The following is a 22,467-nucleotide window of genomic DNA, read 5'->3' as shown; positions in this document are numbered from 1 at the left end:
AGTTAAATATGGGGACGGTTGGTTTTCTTGTTTTGGTTTTGATTTTTTTTTCCATCTTCAGTTGTTTCTGATGCAGCTTATACGAAGGTAATTGTTCTGTTAACCGAATACCATTTGGGAATTGCAACAACAATAACAAAATTGTAGCTGTTTTGTTGATATTTTGTATGCTTCCAAGGAAATACAATTTTTTTCTATTTTTAAGAAAAGATACACAGATCTGCTTTACCACTTCCTGCCAGTGACCAATCCCTACTAAAATTCGTTTTGACGTGAAAAAAACTGCAAATCAATGTATCTGTGTTAAACTCTTTTATTATATTTTGGTGGCTTTTTTTGAGAGGAGGGAGGGAGGTCTCACTATGTAGCTCTGGCTGGCCTCAGAATATAGATCAAGCTCGCTTGAACTCATAGCAATCCTCCTGCCTCTGCCGCACAAGTGCTGGGATTAAAAGCCTACACTAGGGCCGGGCGGTGGTGCTGGTGCACGCCTTTAATCCCAGCACTCGGGAGGCAGAGACGGGGAGTGTGGGGGGGTCTCTGAGAGTTTGAGGCCAGCCTGGTCTACAGAGAGTTCCACCACAGGAACCAAACCTACAGAGTAACCCAGTCTCGAAAGAGCAGGAAAAAACAAAAAAGCCTACGTCAATTACGCCAGGCTAAACTTTTTTTTTTTTTTAAGATAATGCGTCTAATAATAATTTCGTGTATTTGCTTAAGAACAGGTCACAGAGAAAGCTAACAGGGTAGCGCCAAGCGCTCCGGGTAGGCAGAGACAGCACACACCCGTAAGCATTGCGTGGGGAGCTCCGAGGAGATGAGAATCGCGCAAGGCATTCTGGGATTGCCCGGCCGCTCCCTCTTCTCGCGAGGCTACCCTCCTTACCACTCCGCCCCCACCTTTTTCCCCCCAGGCCCGGCTTCCGTACGCCCCCCCAACGTGTTTTTCAAATCCACCAATGAACGCGCAGCTTAGGCTCAAACCGGCCAATCGGAACGCGGCGTCACCGGGAAATTTAAATCGCGCCGGCCGGCAGCACGAGGCACAAAGTCTGAGGGCTGAGGAACCGCGGACGTTTCGAGGGCCGTCGACTCTGTAGTCTCCGAGCCCCACACCGCCTTTCGTGGACGCCTGAGCCCGCTGTGCAGGTGGGAGCCGAGCCGGGGCCTGGGCGGGAACGGCCGGCCGGAGTGCTGAGCGGGCGGGGAGCGGGAGCAGGCCGCGCCGGGGAGTGTGCTCGGCCTCCGTGCCCAGACGAGGCCTCGGGGCGGGGTGGTTGACCCAGCGGCTTGGTTTCGCCACACCGGGCTCTGCCCTGGCGTCCCCGGTCGCTGCGGAGGGCGGCGAGCCCGGGATAGGGCGCGGCGCAGTCCCGACGGTCGGCGGGGGCGGGGAGACCGGCTCGCAGAGGAGCGCGCCGAGCTGTCCCCCTGCTTCCCTGCTGCTTCTGCCTGGGGTGTGGGACGGGGCTCTGAGCCGGAGATGGAGGTGGCAGTTAAAGACACCTCGGGTTAAATGCTCGAGCCGGGTCACCCGTGTCAGTGTCGAGGACGAACATAAAGCGGTGAAAGCTAGCAGATTGTCAGAGGACTTTTGATTCCTGTCACTTTGCGGCGATCACACGTGTGAAATATCGATGTTCACAGCTGATGTCATCCTGCTTGTGTGCATTCGCTGGAAATCCGTGTGTGCGAGGTGCCGAGTGCTAGAAATGCGGTGCTAATGTCACTTTTGCTGACAGCGATGGTTAGGAAAGGTTCTACAATGTGGCGAGGAGAATCTTTGTGGACCTTGATAGAAGATACCACTATGGATTGATTTTGGCCATCAGTCAGCAGAAAGCAGAACTGCATCGCTGCCTTAAGGATGTCGATGTTAACTCTAAGGCGGCCGGGGTTCCCCTAGACGGTGTTCTATGAACTAGTGGAGTCTAGAATGTAGCGCCCTGCCTTAATACCGTGCTGGCCAGAGGCTTAAGGCCTTTGAGATTTGGAAAGCCGTTAATCTGAAATGAGATGCTGTGCATGCTTAAACTACACATAGGATTTTGAAGGTGTATTACGACAGTAAGACATGTTAACTTTTCTGTGTTGGTGACATCCTGACATGGAAATATTTTAGCTATTTTGGGTAAAAGTCCTAAAATTTTAGTTGCTTCTTTTTAGCCTTTTAAAAATGCGAGTTAGTGGAAAACTTAAATTATGTTTGTTTAAAAATGTTTCTGATTGACAGTTCCGGAGCCAGAAGGGGCAGTTGTCCATCCCTCGACTTAATGCTGTAGCCATAATATTGAAATCTTGTGGGGTTTCTGGTTGTTGTTGTTTTGTTTTTGTTTTTTCTAGCATAGAGATGGAGTAAGTATATAGTCGATCTTTGCATTTTATTGAATTTTTTTTAAGGTATATAGCCCTAGCTGGCCTGGAACTCTATGCAAGCCAGGCTGGCCTCAAACTCACAGAGATATGCCTTTCTGTGTCTCCTGTGTGCTATGATTTAAGGTGTATGTTACTATGACTGACTTCTGCTGTATTCTTACTAAGTTTTTTTTTTCTTTCTAGCCTTCCCTTGTCTACTAGCTTACTCCTTTATTCCTACAAACATGTCGACCAATGAGAATGCTAATTCACCAGCTGCCCGGCTTAACAGATTCAAGAACAAGGGAAAAGACAGTACAGTGAGTACCTTCTGTTGCTTCCCTGTGTATACTTTCCAGTGGAAATAAAAGGGGGCAATTATAGAAAACATTTCTTTTTGTTTTTTTTTGGTTTTTGTTTTTTCGAGACAGGGTTTCTCTGTGGTTTTGAAGCCTGTCCTGGAACTAGTTCTTGTAGACCAGGCCGAACTCACAGAGATCCGCCTGCCTCTGCCTCCCGAGTGCTGGGATTAAAGGCGTGTGCCACCGCCCGGCTATAGAACACATTTCTGAGGTACTGGGGATCAAGTCCAGTGCCTCACTCATGGTAGGTGGGCTTTTTTTCTATGTCTTAGGTATTTTTAAAACTCTTAAAATTGTGTGTGTGTGTGTAAATTTTTTGCATGCACCTGGTGCAGATGCAGAGGTGAGAGGACCACCTGGAGGCAGTGGTTCCCTCCTCTACTTGGCTCTGAAGGATTGAAGTCCTCGGACTTGGTGGCAGGTTCCTTTCCTGCATGAGCCATCTCTTGCCGGCCTTTGTCATTAAAAACTGAGGAAATAGGTAAAATGAGGTGTTGTCTTTTTTTCAGGAAATGCGGCGTCGCCGAATAGAAGTTAATGTGGAACTGAGGAAAGCGAAGAAAGATGACCAGATGCTGAAAAGGAGGAACGTCAGCTCATTCCCCGATGATGCTACTTCTCCCTTGCAGGAAAACCGCAACAATCAGGTAAATAGATTTGAGTTCACCTATGAATGGGTTTTTGTTGTTGTTTTTAATTCTGTGTAACTTCCCTGGCTGTCCTGGAAATCACTATGTAGACCATGCTAGCCTGGAGAGATCTGCCTGCCTTTGCCTCCCGGGTACTGGGATTAAAGGTGTGCGCCACCTCCCTACCCCACGAGGATAAATGTTTCTTAGAAATTTGAATTTGGGGGTGGGGTTTGAGACAGGATTTCTCTGGGACCTTGGCTGTCCTAGAAATTACTCTTGTAGACCAGGCTGGCTTTGAGCTCAGATCCATCTTCCTCTGCCTCAGTGCTGGGATTAAAGGTGTGTGCCACCACAGCTGGTTAAATTTAAACATTCTTGGACATACCTGGTAATCTACTTTTGACTATCGAATATATGAAAATTGTTTTTTTAAGATTTGTAGTTTTTTTTTTTTGTTTTTTTTTTTTTTTTGAAGAAGTGTATTGGTGTGTGCAGGAGGCCAGAGGGAGAGGTCGTGTCCCCTAAACTGGAGTTAGAGGCTGTCACGAGCCACCTAATGCAGGTGCTGTGGACTAACGTGGGTCCTCTAGGTAGGATCAGTGCTCAGCCATCTCTTAAGCCATGGTGAATTTTTTTTTTTAAAGCTTTGAATTTTCTTAGCTACTCTCTTAACACTGAAGCTGATTCAAAGGTTTTTAATTTTTTTAACTTTTTAATTTAAAAAAGGTTTTCACTGTGTAGCTCTAAGTAGCCTGAAACTCATGGTAATCAGCCTTTCTCTGGGATTAAAGATGTATGCCACCATACCTGGCTGCTAGTGTTGAGTATATGTGTCTGGGTACACATGCAAATGTGTGTAGATGTCAGAGGACAACTTGTGAAGTGGGTTCTCTCCTTCTCCACCTTTGTATGGGTTCCAGGGCTCAAACTCAGCCCCAGACTTGGGTGGCAAGTACCTTTACCTGCTGAGTCATCTTTCCAGTCCAGTTTGTTATTACTATTATTTTTTAGTGAGTTATTTAATTTTATGTGTGTTGGTGGTTTGCCCGAACGTATGTCTGTGTGAGGGTGTTGGGTCTCCTAGAGATAGAGTTACAGACAGTTATGAACTGCCTGCCATATGGGTGCTGCCTATTGAACCTGCGTCCTCTATCTTCAGTCAGCCACATTTTTTATTTTTTGGGAAGTGCTACAGATCAAGACCAGGACCTTCACACACATATTCTGAACAAGCTTTTCCCTAGAGCTATTATACTCTAGTCCAAAAGTGTTTTTAGTTTTGATCTTCCCTCAGACTGCCTGCATTTCTAGCTACTGGCAAACTACTTTGACGTGTCAGTTCCAATTGAGAAAGTTTTTGTTTGATAACTAGGGAACTAGAATCACACCAGGGTCTTGTGTTTAATAGACATGTACTCTACCAATGACCTATATCGCTAGCTCCTTTTTTTTTTTTTAAGACATTTATTATGAATACAACTTTCTGGCTCCATGTATACCCACACACCAGAGGAGGGCGCCAGATCTCATTACAGATGGTTTGGAGCCACCATGTGGTTGCTGGGAATTGAACTCAGGACCTCTGGAAGAGCAGACAGTGCTCTTAACCACTGAGCCATCTCTCCAGCCCTGCTAGCTCCTTTTTTATTTTTGTGAGACAGTGTCTTTTTTTTTTTTTTTAATTATTTATTTATTTATTATGTATATCATATTCTGTCTGTGTGTATGTCTGCTGGCCAGAAGAGGGCACCAGACCTCATTACAGATTGTTGTGAGCCACCATGTGGTTGCCAGGAATTGAACTCAGGACCTCTGGAAGAGCAGGCAAATGCTCTTAACCACTGAACCATCTCTCCAGCCCCGAGACAGTGTCTTGCTGTCTAACCCTAGCTGGTCTGATACTTCCTCTATAGCCTGTCCTGGTCTGGAACTCAGTTCAGGTGTGTAGCAGGTACTATGCCAGGCTATACAGTATAAAGCAGTGGTTTTCATCCTTCTTAATGCTTCAACCCTTTAATACAGTTCTCATGTTATGGTGATTCCCCAACCATAAAAATATTTCTATTGCTACTTCATAACTGTAGTTTTGCTACTGTTACGAGTCATAATGTAAATGTTTTCTGATAACCCCTGTGAAAGGGCCATCGACCCACCCCCCAGGTTAAGAACCACAAGTATAAAGTGTAAGGTAATGACTTAGACCCAGAGCAGCTTCTGGTCCTAAAGCTCCATTAATGGAAAGTGCCCAGTGCTTGGTTTTATATGCCATTTTTATCTTCTGTGCTATCCTTTAATGTACTTTTTTCTACGTTTACACATTTGACTACACATACACTTCCCACTGTGTTAGGACTGCCTGCAGCATTCAGTATAGCATGTTCCATAGCTCTGTAGCCCAGGAAACGGAATGGGTTTGTATTATATAGCCTAGGCACCTAAAACTTCCTACAACAAAAGTTCATGAGACGCATTTCTTAAACTGTATTTTGTGTTGAGTGACAGCTAATGCCATGTTCTCCTGCTCAAAGTCTGCTCCATAATGGCCTTCCCATAAATTGAACTTACCTTAGACTTTCTAATCCTGTCTTTTGAAGCAAGATGTCCAGGCTAGCATCTAATTTACAACATTGTCTCAGCCTCCCAATGAGGACCTTACAGGAGGAGTGAGGCAGTGCTGGATGCCTACTAGCGTTTTTTTCCCTTTTCTTTAACATTTGACTTCTTTTACCATTCTATATCTTAGACTTTCCTGCTTATTATAATTTTTTTCTTTAGTTTTAATCTCTAGTTCACAGAGATATGCCTGTCTCTGCCTCCTGAGTGCTGGAATTAAAAGTATGGCTCCAAACTTAGTTTTTACTCTTTGAATGTTTATATATGTATATAATGAATTTTAGTCCTTTTCTTCACCCTTTTTCCAAACAAGTCTTCCTCTTTCTTTGTGTTTGTTTATCTGTGACCCACTGAGCTTGTTTGTGGTGCCCGCTTAGGGATGGGTAGGAGCTTGTTTACTGGAGGAGCATGCATAGCTTGTCAATAGCTATAATTCTTTTTTTTTTTTTTTTTTTTTTTTTTTGGTTTTTCGAGACAGGGTTTCTCTGTAGCTTTGGAGCCTGTCCTGGAACTCCCTTTGTAGACCAGGCTGGCCTCGAACTCACAGAGATCCGCCTGCCTCTGCCTCCCGAGTGCTGGGATTAAAGGCGTGCGCCACCACCGCCCGGCTAATAGCTATAATTCTGTAGGAAGCTGATGCATCTCCTCAGCTCTCAGCCTTTCCCCGGGAAGGGGTGGGGTCTTATGGGCCTTTCCTCCATCAAGTATTAAATGACCTAATCTTCTAAAGGTAGTTCAAATTGTGATGAGCACGAGTTCTTTAGTTAGCTTTCTCTGTTGCTTGTGATAGAGCACTGCCAGAACCCATATATCTTTCTTAAAAGTATGCTGGAGTTAAAGTGATTGTGACTAGTGTAAGAGCAACCTTCAGTTTGCCCTAAACTGTTCTTGAAATGGTTTTTAAGTTACTCTGTTTTTAGTGACAATTGCTTAAGTGCTCTGACTTGAGAATCCAGTGTCGTGGTACCAAGAAGTTGGAGAACTATGAAAGTGTTTAGTAGGCCAAATTAAATGTAACAGACTATACATAAAAAGACATTTGCAATGTCTTGTCTATTAGTTTTTTTCTGTTGACTGAGAAGCAATGTAGTAGTAGCATGGATAGGTTTATTGTTTTATACCTGCCGATTATAATTCCTTAATGAGGGAAATCAGGAAGGAACTCAACAGAAACCATGAGGCAGTGGGTAGTGTGTTTGTTTACTGACTACAACCTAGACCCACCTACCTGGGAGTGGTGCTGTCCACAGGAGGCGGGAATCTCCCACATCAATCATCAAGATTACTTCAGACATGGTCACAGGTTAATCTGACCAAAGCAGTTCATGTTGATTCTATGTTTTCTGGTAGACTAGGTTTTGTCAAGCTGACAACAAAAACAGCAGGTATAAAGTATATTACTTGTATTTAATAATAATAATTTATAAAATACTGCATTTCTTTTAGGGTACTGTAAATTGGTCTGTTGAGGACATTGTTAAAGGCATAAACAGCACCAATTTGGAAAGCCAGCTCCAAGCTACTCAAGCTGCTCGGTATGTCTGCAGGCTCTGACATGCGTGGCTAACCTCAGAAATTAACCCTTTCAGATGGGGCAGTGAGAATGGGGTGAATAAAGAAAAGCCACCCAGTCTGCTTTCCATGAGAATTTTTTTTAGGTCTATTTTTACTTTATTTTTGTGGGAATCAGAGGACAGCTTGAAGGAATCCTGGGGATTGAACATAGTTGTCGGGCTTGGTGGCAAGTACTTTTATTCACTTAGACCATCTCACTGTCCCCTTCCCCACTTTAAAGATGTGAAACAGAGTCTCATGTAATTTAGGCTGATCTTAAGCACACACTCCTTTTGCCTCAGCCTTCCCATATTGAGATTATACATGTGTCAACTGCTATGTACAGATTTTTAGAACCTTTCAAGGCACCCTGGAAATCAACTTTAACTTTTGATTTTCTTTTGATTTCTCCTTAGGAAACTGCTTTCTAGGGAAAAACAGCCTCCTATAGACAACATTATCCGGGCTGGTTTGATCCCCAAATTTGTGTCCTTCTTGGGCAAAACTGATTGTAGTCCCATTCAGTTTGAATCTGCTTGGGCGCTTACTAACATTGCGTCTGGAACATCTGAACAGACCAAGGCCGTGGTGGATGGAGGTGCTATCCCAGCATTCATCTCTCTCTTGGCATCCCCCCATGCTCATATCAGCGAGCAAGCTGTGTGGGCTCTTGGAAACATTGCAGGTACTTGCACTTAAAATTCTTTGAACTGAATGTATCCAGTGTGATTGAAAAGGACCATGTTAGAAGTCCTAATAACTTCTGTGTCAAGCTTTGAGCTTGCTTTAGTCCCTTATTAGGAATGGAAGCGGTCTAACAATGCTACTGGAGAGACGTTTGCATGTCTGACAAGTGTGTTCAGTAGCTGAACATTGGTGTACTAGATTCATTCATCTTGCTTTTTTAGTTTTTGAAACTGGGTCTCATTGCGTATGTACTACTGGACGTAGACAAGGCTAGCTTGGAACTCACAGAAATAGATCCCGGGATTAAAGATGTTTGCCATCATGCCCAGCTAATCTTGCTTTCTATTTCAGGTGATGGTTCAGTTTTCCGAGACCTAGTTATCAAATATGGTGCAGTTGACCCACTGTTGGCACTTCTTGCAATTCCTGACCTGTCTTCCTTGGCAGTAAGTTAGTACTATAAATAAAGTCACATAGGATTCTGTTCTTATTTTCCATCTACTCAAAGGCGAACCTTCTAATTACTTTTTCTTTTCCTTAGTGCGGTTACCTGCGTAATCTTACCTGGACACTTTCAAACCTTTGTCGAAACAAGAATCCTGCACCCCCCTTAGATGCAGTTGAGCAGATTCTTCCTACTTTAGTTCGCCTGCTACATCACAATGATCCAGAAGTGCTAGCAGATTCCTGCTGGGCTATCTCCTATTTGACTGATGGCCCAAACGAGCGCATTGAAATGGTTGTGAAGACAGGAGTTGTGCCCCAACTTGTGAAGCTTCTGGGAGCTACTGAATTGCCAATTGTGGTAGGTGCTGACCTTTGTGTTTATGAGCTTTAACAGTCCTGAAGCATAATCAGTTGGTAATATTGAGATACTGTCTATGACTTTTGCAGAATTTTTAGAACAGGGAATGTTTTAGCAGTAATGGAAAAAATGCAACATAACTAATAGTGCATCAACATTTTTTTTCCTGTTTTAGACTCCTGCACTGAGAGCCATAGGGAATATTGTCACTGGGACAGACGAACAGACTCAAATTGTGATAGACGCAGGAGCACTTGTAGTCTTTCCCAGCCTGCTGACAAACCCCAAAACTAACATTCAAAAGGAAGCCACGTGGACAATGTCAAACATCACAGCTGGACGCCAGGACCAGATACAGCAAGTTGTGAATCATGGCTTAGTCCCATTTCTTGTTGGTGTCCTCTCTAAGGTAATGAGAGTGTAGGATTTGCCAGGTTGTTCATATTTATGACAACGTATATGTCTTTAATCCATGGGTGTGGGGGTCAGAGGCAGGAGGAAATCTCGGAATCTACACAGCAAGCTTTAGGATAGGCAGGACTACATAGAGAGATTTTGTCTCAGAACCCAACAATAACTACTGAAGAGTCTAAAGAACAGCCCTTTGTTAGACACAGATAGTACCTCCAATGTTGGCTAGAATCTACAAGTAGTTTAGTTGGTGTCTGTGAATACCACCTTTTGGACTGCTGAACTAAACGCATTTTCCTCTTGTTTCTAAGGCCGACTTTAAGACACAGAAGGAAGCTGTGTGGGCTGTAACCAACTACACCAGTGGTGGAACAGTTGAACAGATTGTGTATCTTGTTCATTGTGGCATAATAGAACCTTTGACGAACCTCTTAAGTGCAAAAGATACCAAAATTATTTTGGTTATTCTTGATGCCATTTCAAATATCTTTCAGGTAAGTCTATGTTAACCAGGCTATGTTTGTTTAAATTTGGGGTTGATGGTTACTATTTAGGGGAGAGGACAGTGGATCCCTGTGAGTTTGAGGCCATCCTGGTCTACAGAGCTCGTTCAGGACAGCAGCCAAGGATCTGTCTTGAACTCCTATCCCCCTCAAAACAAAACAAAAAACAAAAAAAAACATCTGAGGTGAGCCGGGCTGTGGTGGCGCACGCCTTTAATCCCAGCACTTGGGAGGCAGAGGCAGGCGGATCTCTGTGAGTTCGAGACCAGCCTGGTCTACAAAGGGAGTTCCAGGACAGGCTCCAAAGCTACAGAGAAACTCTGTCTCGAAAAACCAAAAAAAAAAAAAAAAAAAAAAAACATCTGAGGTGGCGGCAGTAGAATCAGAAATTCAAGGATGTCTTCAGCTACATGAGGAGGTTAAGCTGGGCTCTCTGGAAGAGTAACCAGTGCTTTTAACTGCTGAGCCATTACTCCAGCCTCCCTTGTCTGGTAGATATTAACGCTTGTAGATGTTCTTATAAAAACGGAGTTATGGTAGTTACGTTGAATTGTGTTTCGTTTTAAGGCTGCTGAGAAACTAGGTGAGACAGAGAAACTCAGTATGATGATTGAAGAGTGTGGGGGCTTGGACAAAATTGAAGCACTACAGAGCCATGAAAATGAGTCTGTATACAAAGCCTCGTTGAGCTTGATTGAGAAGTATTTCTCAGTGGAGGTGAGTAATGGCCATGTTAACTTAGAAAGTATACAAGAATTCACAAGTATCCCCAAGCCCATTAGATTTTGATCCTTTGCGTATGGTTTTTTTTATATTAGCCAGTGCCCTTACATAGAATGGCATCAGTGCAGCCAGGACTTGCTTTGTATGTGTATTTGCTCCTCAGGTATTGGCTTTGACATCTCAGACTGTTCTGAGATTGATGTTTATGGGTCTTGTGGTGGGGGTTTATGTAGAAGTAGACCAACCCCAGGGCCTTATTTTACTCGATAGGTCTCCTGTTGTACAGTGATGGCTAGACTGATAGTTGAGTATACAGAGCCTTGTCCCGGGTGCTAATGATTCGGCTAAACTTTTGTAGCCAGTCCTGTTCTCCCTTCTCTTCAAGGTTACTACTGTGTACAGGTTTTGAGATAGGATTACTGCTCGAGATGTTCCACACTTAATGGTTATATCTTGTCTTATTTTTCCAGGAAGAGGAAGATCAAAACGTGGTGCCAGAAGCTACCTCTGAAGGCTTTGCCTTTCAAGTTCAGGATGGGGCTCCCGGGACTTTTAACTTCTAATGTCCAGCTGAGGCACAAAGTTGTTAATATGTGCTGTGTTTCTCATAAATTTGTCTTACTGTTTTCTCTAAGAACTCTTTTTAAATGTGGTTTGTTATTGTAGCACTTTTTACAAAAACTATACTTGAACAGTTGTAAACTGTACATACTATATGAAGCTGTCCTCTGCGTTTCTTATTTCTATGTGGAATTTCGTATCCTACAGTGTCCTGTAAATAAAGATTAGGTTCCACTCCTTTACTCTGTGCCTTGCTGTTTTCTTACTTTAGGCCATTACTACTGGAAATGAAGGTTGACCTACGTTTTCTGCAGTGGATGACCAGAGGTGGCCCTGCTTGCAGACACTTTGATGTGAGGTTGTTGTCCCTAGAATACATAGTGAGCATCAGGGCTGGCTGGAACAGCCCTCACATCCCCCATAGTACTGGCAGCCAGTACCATCTGTCTCTGGCTAGTGGAGTTCTGATAAAAACCTAAATTTAATCATGAATCTCTGGATTCAAGTGGAGCCTGGCTACAGTTTCACCCCTGGGTATGCTACCTGAAGTACTGTGATAAGAGTGATTAGGAAAAGAGTTGTGTCTTTCAGGAGACTGTACAGTATGGATTACTGCCCTGCTCCAGCCACAAGTATGTTCCTCTTGGACAAGAAAAGCAGAAACCAGTGTCCTTTGCGAAAGGCCAAGTGTGCCTTATTACAGTTCTGAACCTAGCCCATTTCTTAAAGATCTTGTTTTCTGTATGTTGGTATTTTGTGTTCATGTATACTAACCTCTGGTGCTACCTGAGGCCAGAAGAGGGAGTCAGATCCCTGATCTGCAGTTAGGAGTTGCAGTTAGGGCTGGAGAGATGGCTCAGAGGTTAAGAGCATTGCCTGCTCTTCCAAAGGTCCTGAGTTCAATTCCCAGCAACCACATGGTGGCTCACAACCATCTGTAAAGGGGCAGGGCCTAAGCCAAGGGCACTTTGCTTTGGGCCCTGAGTCACTAAGCCTGTGTAGAGGCCTGGAGGTGGGGAAGCGGGGTGCAGCAAAACTGAAGATGGCTTTCCCATCTACGCCTGTCCTCCTCTACCTTGTCTCAACTCTTGGGTCCAAAAGTCCTCACTTTGGGGAAATGTACAAGGAAGTCTTGACACTGTTTTGTCTTTAAGGTGGGCTCTTACTGACTTTAGAGGAGTGAATGTAGCAGGCATGTTGAAAATGTGAGGTCTGTGTTACAGGCATAACTGCAGAGACAGGTAATGGACAGGAGATAGCAGATACCTAAAATACATTGCTCTGTAGAAGAGGGCATCAGATCCCATTATAGATGGTTATGAGCCACTAAATAGTTGCTAGGAATTGAACTCAGAATAGCAGCCAGTGTTTTTTATTTTTGTTTCTGTTTTGTTTTGTTTTGTTTTTTTGAGACAGGGTTTCTCTGTAGCTTTGGCATTTCCTCAGATGTCCACAGATGTCCTCTGCCTTCTGAGTGTTGGGATTAAAGGTGTGAGCCACCACCACCCAGCCACAACTTATTTCTTTTTATAACTATACTCTTTTTTTCTTTTTCTTTCTCTCTCAAGCCTAAGTACATTTTAAAAATACACTGTGTCTTGTTTAGAGGCTTTAGAAAAAAATGTCTGAATGTGTCCTATTGTGTATCTGAAATCCTTTTCTGACAAAATGCATTTTAAAATTGTTAAGCAGTGTGGTCACCGTGGCCCTGGATGTTGACTCTGCCTCTCTCAGCCTTTTAACATGGCAGGGGTCACTGCCAGCTCTGGAACCACCAGGAGGGAGCTGTGCTCACCACCTCAACTCTGGGTAGCACCATGCAGCACTTAAACCCATTTTATCTGAGTAAAAGCTAAATCTGCCTTGCGGTGTACTGCATGCATGGCCTGGAAATATCTCTGTATAATGGTGGTGGGAATCCACCATGCTCTCCTGCCTGTGCACGCCTAGCAGACCTGATCCAACCATTTTCCCAGGCCAGGGTGCTGAGTGGCAGGAGTGTTCAGCTACTTCATCCCTAACCCAGAGTGGGCATGCAAGCACCTGGGCCAGAAGTGTGTGTCTGGACACATGGGTTAACCCCAGTTGTTTGAGTGCCATTTTGTAGGTGGAGGCTGCTCGTTTGTTTCCCAGCCACCCAGATCCTTAATAACCATACAGAAACTGTATTATTACAACACTGCTTGGCCTACTAGCTCAGGCTTCTTATTGGCTAGCTCTTATATTTTCAATTAACTCTTCTAGCTGGTTGCTGGTGGTACACACCTTTAATCCCAGCACTTGGGAGGCAGAGGCAGGCGGATCTCTGTGAGTTCAAGACCAGCCTGGTCTACAAAAGCTAGTTCCAGGACAGGCTTCAAAGCTACAAAGTAAATCGTGTCTTGAAAAAAAAACCTTGCCGGGCGGTGGTGGCGCACGCCTTTAATCCCAGCACTCGGGAGGCAGAGGCAGGCGGATCTCTGTGAGTTCGAGACCAGCCTGGTCTACAAGAGCTAGTTCCAGGACAGGCTCCAAAACCACAGAGAAACCCTGTCTCGAAAAAAAAAAAATTAACTGATACCTATTATTTTATATTTTACCACGAGGCTGGTGGTTTACCAGTACTGGTGCACAGGGATTTCCTCCTCCAGCAGCACACGGGGTCTCCCTGATTGCCTTCTTTCCTCCTGTCTGCTTCGAATTCTCCCCTTACTCAATTCTGCTTTGCTGTAGGCCAAAGCAGCTTTATTCATTAACCAATGGTATTCACAGCATACAGAGGGGAACCCCACATCACAACCCCTTCCATTATGATCCAATATCCCTACCAGAGGCCCCAAACCATGAGCCAAAACAAACTCTGTACAATGTAATCCCCTCGGTTATTTTGTCAGAGTGACAACTGGCATTCATTCCAAAAGCATGATGAAACAATAAAGCTCTGAGCTGCCTTTGTCTCCCCAGAAAGAGGAGGTGTAGGGATTGGCTTCAGGTTCAGCACCCCCCCACACTTCCACCACCATCTTGTGTAGGTCCCAGCGGGTGGGAAGCTCACTGGAATGAGCATCTGGTTCCTCATCCTCCCGCTGACAGTCAGGTCCCTCGGAGGCAGCTGTACCCTTTCTCAGAGTTACTCAAACCCCACTGCCTGGGAGAAAAAGATTTCTGTGTGGGAACTGCAGCACCAGCCTGGGCTAGGAGCTGCCCCTCTCGGGAGGAGTTCCCTGCTTTCCTGGCCTGCTCTGGCCCCTCACTCGCCTCTGCTGTGGTAATCAGACTGGGGGAATTTTCTAGCTAAGGTTACAGCTGGCTCCCAGGTGGCTCCCAACAACACCCCAGTACAGGTTTGTTTGAGGGGTTCACACTTGCTGGGCCACAGTGCTTGCTAACCCCCACACTGAGAGATATATAGGCAGGCCCGGAGAGAACGAATCTCTACAGATAGGATGGGGCCGAAGTTTCTTCTTGTGACATGTTCTAGAATTCTGCCTAAAACAGAATGGCTCTGGTTGGCCTGGACTCACTATGTAGACCAGGGTAGCCGCGAACTCGCAGAGATCCACCTGCCTCTGTCCCTGGTGGTGAGAGAAGAGATCAGAAGTTCAAGGTCATTCTTGACTACTAACAAGAAGCCAGCCTGAGATTCATGTCATCCTGGGTATTTCCTACAAGTGACGATCTGTTCTGTACCCTTCAGGTAAAATGGGGGATAGGACTCAGACAGTTCTTTGTGCATAGAAATGATTCAACATCCATTTCCTGGAGCTAATGTGGAGAGCTGGCAGGTTCTAGCGTACTTCAGCTGTTCAGGAAATACTTTAAATAATTTCCTGCTGCAGGGACTAGGAGCAGGGGTGGGGGTGGAGTTTCAGAGGACTGGGAAGGAGGGAATCTCTGTGTCTCTCTGTCTTTGATTCTGTGTCTTTCTCTGCCATTCTCTCTCTCTCTCTGAACTCAAACACAAGGGCCCTTCACCATTCACACACACAACCCCTCTCTATAGTCAGCTCCTTTATGTGGGGATGTTAATTTTCAGAGTGTGGTTGTGAGAACCCTGGTATCTCAGACTTCCACTGTATCCTGGCTTCCTAAGGAACCTTACAGATCCGAGCTAATTAAGCCTGGATTAATGAAAGACGGCCAGCTCTGAGATAGACTGGCCACCCTGCACAACAGCAGTTCAGACTGTGGCCAGATGGGAAGCCCGAGGCCCAAAGCCGTTGCAGGGAGGACGTGAGTTAGGCAATCAATCACCTCCTCCGTTGCTCCAGCCTTCAGTGGACCTCAGATGACTGGCGTTTCTAACTGGGTCACTGAAGCGTTGGTGCAAGCTTCCAGATGACGGCAGAAGGAAAAACAAACAAAGAATAATCATCTAAAGGGTTGGTTCTAAAGGCAGATTTTGAAATTCCTTCTCCCCCAGGGGACATGCCACAGTACAGAGATATTTTTGGTTATCACATGTAGGGCAGGGCCACTAAACATCCATAATGCACGTATTAGCCCCCAGTAAAGAGCTGTCCAGCCTAGAAATGTCAATAGCTTGGGTGTTACAAGCTCTGTGTTGCTGTTCATTGTGGAGTGACTCTGTAGCCCAGCCAGGTCAGGAAATCACAGTGATCCTCCTGCCTCAGCTTCCCAAGTGCTGGGGTTACAGGTGTGAGGCCAGGGATTCGAGAGCTACCTCATTTCCTGTCGCTCGAGGTACCCCAGGCTAAGCCGAGAGTCAGCCGCCGGGGAACACAGCGCCTAGAGATTCATTTCTTTATTTACTCATTCGTTTTGTCTGTCCATGTAACCTACGTGGTCTCAGCTAGGGAGGGGTTTAAAAGCCGCTGTGTTCCCTTGCAACTAGAAAAATCACCACAGGGTGGCGGTAGAGTCTAGGGCGTCAGAGCCCGACTCTTGCGTTGCTTTCACGTTGCAGTTCAGGCTGGACACCTGACCGCTGTGTGGCCTTCAGCAAGTTGTTTAACTGCTCTGTGCACCACAGCTCTGCAAGCTAGAGATAAAACTCTTACCCTCTTCCTAATGAGGGCATAAGCAACACCAGCTCTCAATTAGTGTTAGGTTTAAAAAAAAAGTCATGGGGTGGGGGTGGGGGCGACAACTTGAATTTGACCTCACTATGTAGCTGAGAATAACATTGGATTCCTGACTTTCCTGCTTCCACCTCCAAAGTACTGGGGTTACAGGTGTACACAATGTGTTAGTGCCTTTTTCTTTCTTTCTTTTTCCCTTCCTTCCCTCCCTTCCTCCCTCCCTCCCTCCCTCCCTCCCTCCCTCCTTCCTTCCTTCCTTCCTTCCATTCTTCCTTTCCTTTTCTCTCTCTCAACAAATATATTTCTATTAGCTTAAATGCGCTGGGGTGCATTATCACATAGATTCTGTGTCCAGTGGACTTTGTAGAGAGGTTTTGCAGGAATTTGACCCAGACCTTGCTTCCCTAGACTTATTACCTTTCTCCTGATTGTAAGCTGCCCTTGAACTCACAGAGGTCCACCTGTCTCTGCCTCTGGATGTTGGAGTACAGATATGTACCACCACTCTTGAGTGCTTACCTGCATATAGTATGTGTACCATATGCATGTGTGTGTACTGTGCCCCTTGCCCACAGAGGCCAGAAGGTGGTGCCAGAGTCCCCTGACCTGGACTCACAGATTGTTTTATGTCACCATATGAGTGCTGGCTCTGTCCAGTTTGTCACAGGGAGTCACTCTGGGTTTTCTTTTAGAAGATTTATTTTTATGTTGGGTAGCGGTGGCGCACGCCTTTAATCCCAGCACTCAGGAGGCAAAGGCAGGAGGATCTCTGTGAGCTTGAGGCCAGCCTGGTCTACAGAGTGAGTTCTCAGACAGCCAGGGCTACACAGAGAAACCCTGTCTTAGAAAAAACATACTGCGCCGGGCGGTGGTGGCGCACGCCTTTAATCCCAGCACTTGGGAGGCAGAGGCAGACGGATCTCTGTGAGTTCGAGACCAGCCTGGTCTACAAGAGCTAGTTCCAGGACAGGCTCCAAAACCACAGAGAAACCCTGTCTCGAAAAACCAAAAAAAAAAAAACCAAAAAAAAAAACAACAACAACAACAAAAAAAAACGTATGCTTGTGTGTGAGCATGTGCGCATGGCAGGGGCCAGGGGAGGTCAGAGGCAGCAGACCTGAGGTACAGCACCCCACGTGGCTGCTGGGAACCTCGCTCAGGTTGTCTGCAAGGACAGTAAACGCTCTTAACTGCGGCATCTCTCCAGCTGCTATTTTTTGCTTCAGACATATAAGCGCATCTTTTGTCCAACTAAGATTTGGTTTCGGCTTGGGCACGAATACCTTCAGTTTTGAGGAGTCGTGCTTCCTTTGGTTCTAGGGATTTGTTTACAGAAATGGCCTTGCATCACGGCCTTCCAGACACATTTGTCTTTAGAACTTCTGTTCCCAGATGGCAGAAAGAGATGTTTACCTTTTCCATACAGTTTTAAATATATATATATTTACTTGGTTAGCCACACCTTTAATTCCAGAATTCAGAAGGCATAGTCAGGCAAATCTTTATTAATCTGAGGTCAGCCTGGTCTACATAAGGAGACCCTCTCTAAAGAATGTTTTTTTTAAAGAAAATTTTACATGCATAAACGTTGGTTTGCTTGTATATCTATGCCCCCCCCCCCCCGTGCATGCTTGATGCCTGTGGATGCCAGGAAAGGGCATTAGATTCCCTGAAACTGCTGTCACAGAGGTTGTGAATGACTTGAGACAAGGTCTCACTATAGCTAGCCTGGAACCTCCAGAGATCTACCTGCCTCTGCCTCCTGGGTACTGAGATTGCAAAGGTGTGTATCACCACACTTACCTGGCTTGATACAATCTGTTTTGAGCAGGAACATTGTGTATGTGTTGGGAGCTGGGAGGTCAGGTGGGAGGAATTTGATTTAACCACATTTGAGTGTGGTTCAGGTGTACTGTCTTGTTCATTCAGAAAAGCATATTGGTGTAGGCAGTGAGGGGCCCACTTACTTTGTTTTTCTGAGACCGGGGAGCTTAGGCTCCTCAGACTCCCTACTGAGCTGAGGATGACCTTGAACTCTCAGCATCAGCAGGGATTTCTATGGCCAGAGAGATGAAGACATTTGCCGGCATCACACCACTGAGAACATACCAGCCTCCCTCCCTCTTGTTCTGGACGCTGTTCTGCGCAGGCCTTTTGCACAACCTCTGGGGAAGCATGTTGCTTCAAGCAACGCTGTAGAGTGAGTGATGTCAAACAGCCCTCCTTCAGGTGAGAGAACCAAGGTAGGGGCAGGGAGAGGGCTCAGCGGGTAAAGTGCTGGATTTGCAAACATGAGGACCTGGGTTGGACCCCTAACACCCATGTGAAAAATGGGGGGGGCTAGAGACAACTTGGTGGTTAAGAGCGCTAGCGGCTGGATCCTGAGGACCTAAATTGAGATCGCAGCACCCACTGAGTGTCTGCAAATCCCTGTAACTCCAGTTCTGAGGGATCTTCCTCTGGCCCCTGGCTGTGCATAGGTGTTGGGACTAATGAGTCCTGGCCTTCAGCTGCTCTTCCCTGTCTAGAGTCTTCTAAGTGAAGTGACTAAAAGCTGTGCTTTGCCTAGAGGATCAGAGGATGGGATTTTTCATCTGTTGGCCATCGACTACAGGGTATTTAAGCCTCCATGGTGCTATTAAAGAGGGGCTTTGTACTAGCGATTAGAGGTCCGTGTGTCGGTCTGTCTCTGAGTGTGTTTCCTCAACCTCCAGCCCCTTGCCCGAAGCTCGCGAGCTGGATTCTAGTGCACAGAGCGCAGACTGGGGGCATGGAGAGCGGCACATAGGTACACCTGTACCCACGTGTCTAAACATACACGAACCCCCACACACCAAATGAACAACCTGGATGCGACAGTATGCCTCTGTAATCCCAGCACTGGGGAGGCGTAGATGGGAAATGTTTCAACAGATAAAGATGGAGGTGTGGGGAGGGTTGGGAAGGGTTGGGGAGACTAGTCAGTGGATAAAGTGCTTGCCATGCAAGCTTAAGGAACCGAGTTTGAATCCCCAGAACCCAGGTAAAGCTGTGTGTAGCATCACACAGCTGTAATCCCAGAGCACCCATGGGGAAATGAGACCTTTCACCAAACAAGTAGAAGGTGAGGGCTTTCGCTGACTGTTCTCTGACCACCACACATGTATCACGCACGACCAGAACATACCTGTACATGTATCCAATGTATACACACACAAGATACTTTTTCCACACACACACACACACTTACACACCCCAGATCATTATGAGACCAGATGTTTTGCTGAAGAATAGCAAGCTTTCTGATATTCTCAAATCCCCAGCGACGCAGTGTCCTGGATCTTATCCATAAGGGGTTCCTAGTTTTTGACTTTCGATAAAGGATTCGTATCCCCGCATGAACAGCCCCCCTCCCCAGTACTCTGCAGAGCCCAGGGGGTATGAGCTGGTTTCATCTGGCCAGAGGGTAGTGGTACTGCTTTAGATCTAATGACAGCAAAAGGAGAGGGAGGACTGGGAGTGTAAGGCCACCGAGGGGAGCTGACAGGCGGGAACCCACAGTCAGCCTAGCTTGTGTCTGTCTGCTCCTGATTTACTAAAGGGCCTAGGCTGGTTTTAGGGTACAGTCCCAATGCGCTTCCCTTTACGACAGCTTTCTCTGGGTCTTCAATATAAGGCTGGGTAGGAGAATAGTATTCACCCCAAACGGTGCCACTCTCTGGTTTATACTTCCTCTCAATTCCCATGAACACCTGGGGGCGGGGGAGGAGCAAGAAGAGACAGGCCCAGAGAGATTAACAAAGCCTCCTACAATCACACAGCAAGACTGGCAAGGTGAGCTGGACCTGTCCACCCCCTACCCAGTTCTGCCAGGAATGGTGCTGACTGCTGCCAGGGTAGAAAGCTTGGAAGAAAAGGTCTTTGTGTGTGTGTATGTGTGTGTGTGTGTTACTTCCTAAAAGTTTTCAGAGCCTATAGGAGACACAGGTCTGGAGCCCGAGCGACTGGTAGGGATGGCAGACAGGCCTAAGAACTTTCTGATGCATAGCTGTGCCTTTTGTTCAGTCGCTTAAACAGACTTCCCACGGCCCCATAAAGAAGGAATTATGCTTCTTAATTGCTGGGGAAATGGGCTCAGAGACATTTAGACAGCTACCTCAGCCTCCCCAGCAATGAGCTGCCTTGCCACACCAGATGAGGCCCTCTGGGTAGACAACAGTGGATGGGCTGTGTGTGTAGCCCCAGCCTCATGCCGAAATGAGTCACCCGCCAGTCAAAGAACCAGCCTGTCTGGGCAGATGACACACGAAGCTGTTTTGTACGTTAGGCGGAGCTGGGTCCAGAGAATGAAGTTCTATGCAGAAAAGCCGTCTCTTTTTCAATTGCATTCCCTCTGCAAAACCCTTGGGAGCCAGCCAGGCCTGGTGACCCGTGGAAGGGGTGACGCTGTGCCCTGGTGTCCGAGCTGCACGGCTTGGCCAAGTCCACTGGGCCTTTTCCAGCGGACACACCTGTTTTGTTTTTACCCCGCAATGTGAACCAGATGTGGGGCACCTCTCTCTGGAGGAGGCCCCCAGTGCCGGCCACAGCTCATGGGGGGGGGGCAGCGGTGGCTGGCCAGCCTCCCCTAGCCCTCTGTCCGCTTCAAGCTCACAGCCGGTGCTCACAGACACCTCTGCATCTCCCCTGTGGGGAAGAAGCTAGAAAAGACACTGGACAAAGGTCCAAAGTCCTAGATGCTCTGTCTAGGAACTTTTGGGACACTAGCTTGGTCCATGTGTCATGTCCTTTCCACTAATGACATCTTAAGAGAATAAATGAAGACCCCAGCGCAGAACGAAGACGAGTTGCTGTCACTCGCGGCTCCACCTCACCCTGTGCTCTTGAGCGGGAGACTGAAGTCTGAGGGGCCCCGTGGATTCCATGGGGCTATAACCCCGTTACTCTCACTGTTTACTTCAGCAACCGAGTTCTTCCCGTTTTGGCCAGTGGAAACCTGTTCAAGCTGGTTGCTAGGCCAATTTTGCCATGACCTATCATTCCTGGACTTTTCTACTTCAAGTTGTTCCAGGCTACTCCATCTTTTTCCTGTCCTGGCCACGGAATCAACCAGTTCTCTCCAAGGACCCTGGTTCTGTTTGGTAAAAATGGTGTTTGGAAGTCAATCCCGGTGGCAGAATGTGCTCACGGCTGTTGAGATGAACTGCCACCTGTCCCCAGCAGCCCGGGCCAGAGCCGACAGAGGTGTGGACGCATGCGCGTGTGCACAGGCCTTCATACCTGTATTGCTGTTTTGTTTTTCACAGTTCTAGGGAGAAGTGGGGGGTTATGGGTCACACTGGTAATCCCAGGAGGCTGAGTCTGGAGGATTGCCATGAGTTTGATGTCAGCCTTGTCTATATTGAGAATTCCAGGCCAGCAAGGCTACATATAGAGACTCTTAAAAAAAAAAATTGAGCTGGGAGATGGTGGTGTATATGTTTAATTCCAGCACTCAGGGAGGCAGAGGCAGGCAGATCTCTGTGAGTTCAAGCCCAGCCTGGTCTACAGAGTGAGTTCCAGGACAGCCAGAGCTACACAGAGAAACCCTGCTGGAAAAACAAAAACAAACAAAGAAAAATTAAATATAAAACCAGGCACGCTGGCAATAGCCTGTAATCACAGGGTTTGACAGAGGCAGGAAGATCTCTGTGCAATCAGTTCGGTCTGCCTCGCTGGGGTCAGGCTAGCTGGGGTTATATAGCGAGACCCTGCTCCGTGGCTAAGAACACTTACTGCTTCATTCCCAGCACCCACATGGTGGCTTTCAACCGTGTGTGACTCTAGTTTCAGGAGCTCTGACGCCTTCTTCTGGCCTCCTTGGCATCAGGCACACACATAGTACACCAGATGCACAAACAGGCAAAGTATCTACACCCATAAGATAAGAACAAATACATCTCAAAAACAGCTGAAAAGGAATAGAGAATTTCAGCTTAAAAAACCAAGGGCAAGGCTGGAGAGATGGCCCAGTGGTTAAGAGCACTGACTGCTCTTCCAGAGGACCAGGGTTCAATTCCCAGCACCCACATGGCAGCTCACAAGTGTCTGTAACTCCAGGATCCAACACTCTCAAACAGACAACGTGCAGGCAAAACACCAATGCACATAAAAAAAAAAAAAAATCAAGGACAGAGACAGACGTAGGTAGATAGAGAAATAGGTGAATAGTAGGTAGATAGGTGATAGAGATGATAGGTAGGTGGGTAGATAGGTGGATGA

General features: G+C 46.4%; 1 protein-coding gene across 1 annotated transcript; it reads left to right on the top strand.

The window, feature by feature from the left end:
• Positions 1-1,015: 1,015 nt before the first annotated feature.
• Kpna2 (karyopherin subunit alpha 2) lies at positions 1,016-11,435 on the top strand. Its single transcript, XM_057775194.1, has 11 exons — positions 1,016-1,149; positions 2,560-2,675; positions 3,227-3,364; positions 7,409-7,497; positions 7,933-8,201; positions 8,555-8,649; positions 8,745-9,008; positions 9,184-9,417; positions 9,731-9,913; positions 10,490-10,639; positions 11,116-11,435. The coding sequence occupies exons 2-11, from the start codon at positions 2,601-2,603 to the stop codon at positions 11,206-11,208; spliced, it is 1,590 nt and encodes a 529-aa protein (XP_057631177.1). The 5' UTR covers positions 1,016-1,149; positions 2,560-2,600; the 3' UTR covers positions 11,209-11,435.
• Positions 11,436-22,467: the final 11,032 nt, after the last annotated feature.

The sequence above is a fragment of the Chionomys nivalis genome, chromosome 7 (genome assembly GCF_950005125.1).
Source record: "Chionomys nivalis chromosome 7, mChiNiv1.1, whole genome shotgun sequence".
Classification (NCBI taxonomy): Eukaryota; Metazoa; Chordata; class Mammalia; order Rodentia; family Cricetidae; genus Chionomys; species Chionomys nivalis.
Note: the sequence above shows the minus strand (reverse complement) of the source record. Positions and strands in the feature narration are given on the sequence as shown.

What these genes read in the sequence shown, in the direction of transcription:
- Kpna2 (XM_057775194.1), top strand. Translation starts at nt 2,601, where the DNA reads ATGTCGACCAATGAGAATGCTAATTCACCAGCTGCCCGGCTTAACAGA. An exon ending in CTGACCTGTCTTCCTTGGCA is followed by an intron (nt 8,650 to 8,744) that starts GTAAGTTAGTAC and finishes TCTTTTCCTTAG; the next exon opens with TGCGGTTACCTGCGTAATCT. An exon ending in TTGTTGGTGTCCTCTCTAAG is followed by an intron (nt 9,418 to 9,730) that starts GTAATGAGAGTG and finishes CTTGTTTCTAAG; the next exon opens with GCCGACTTTAAGACACAGAA.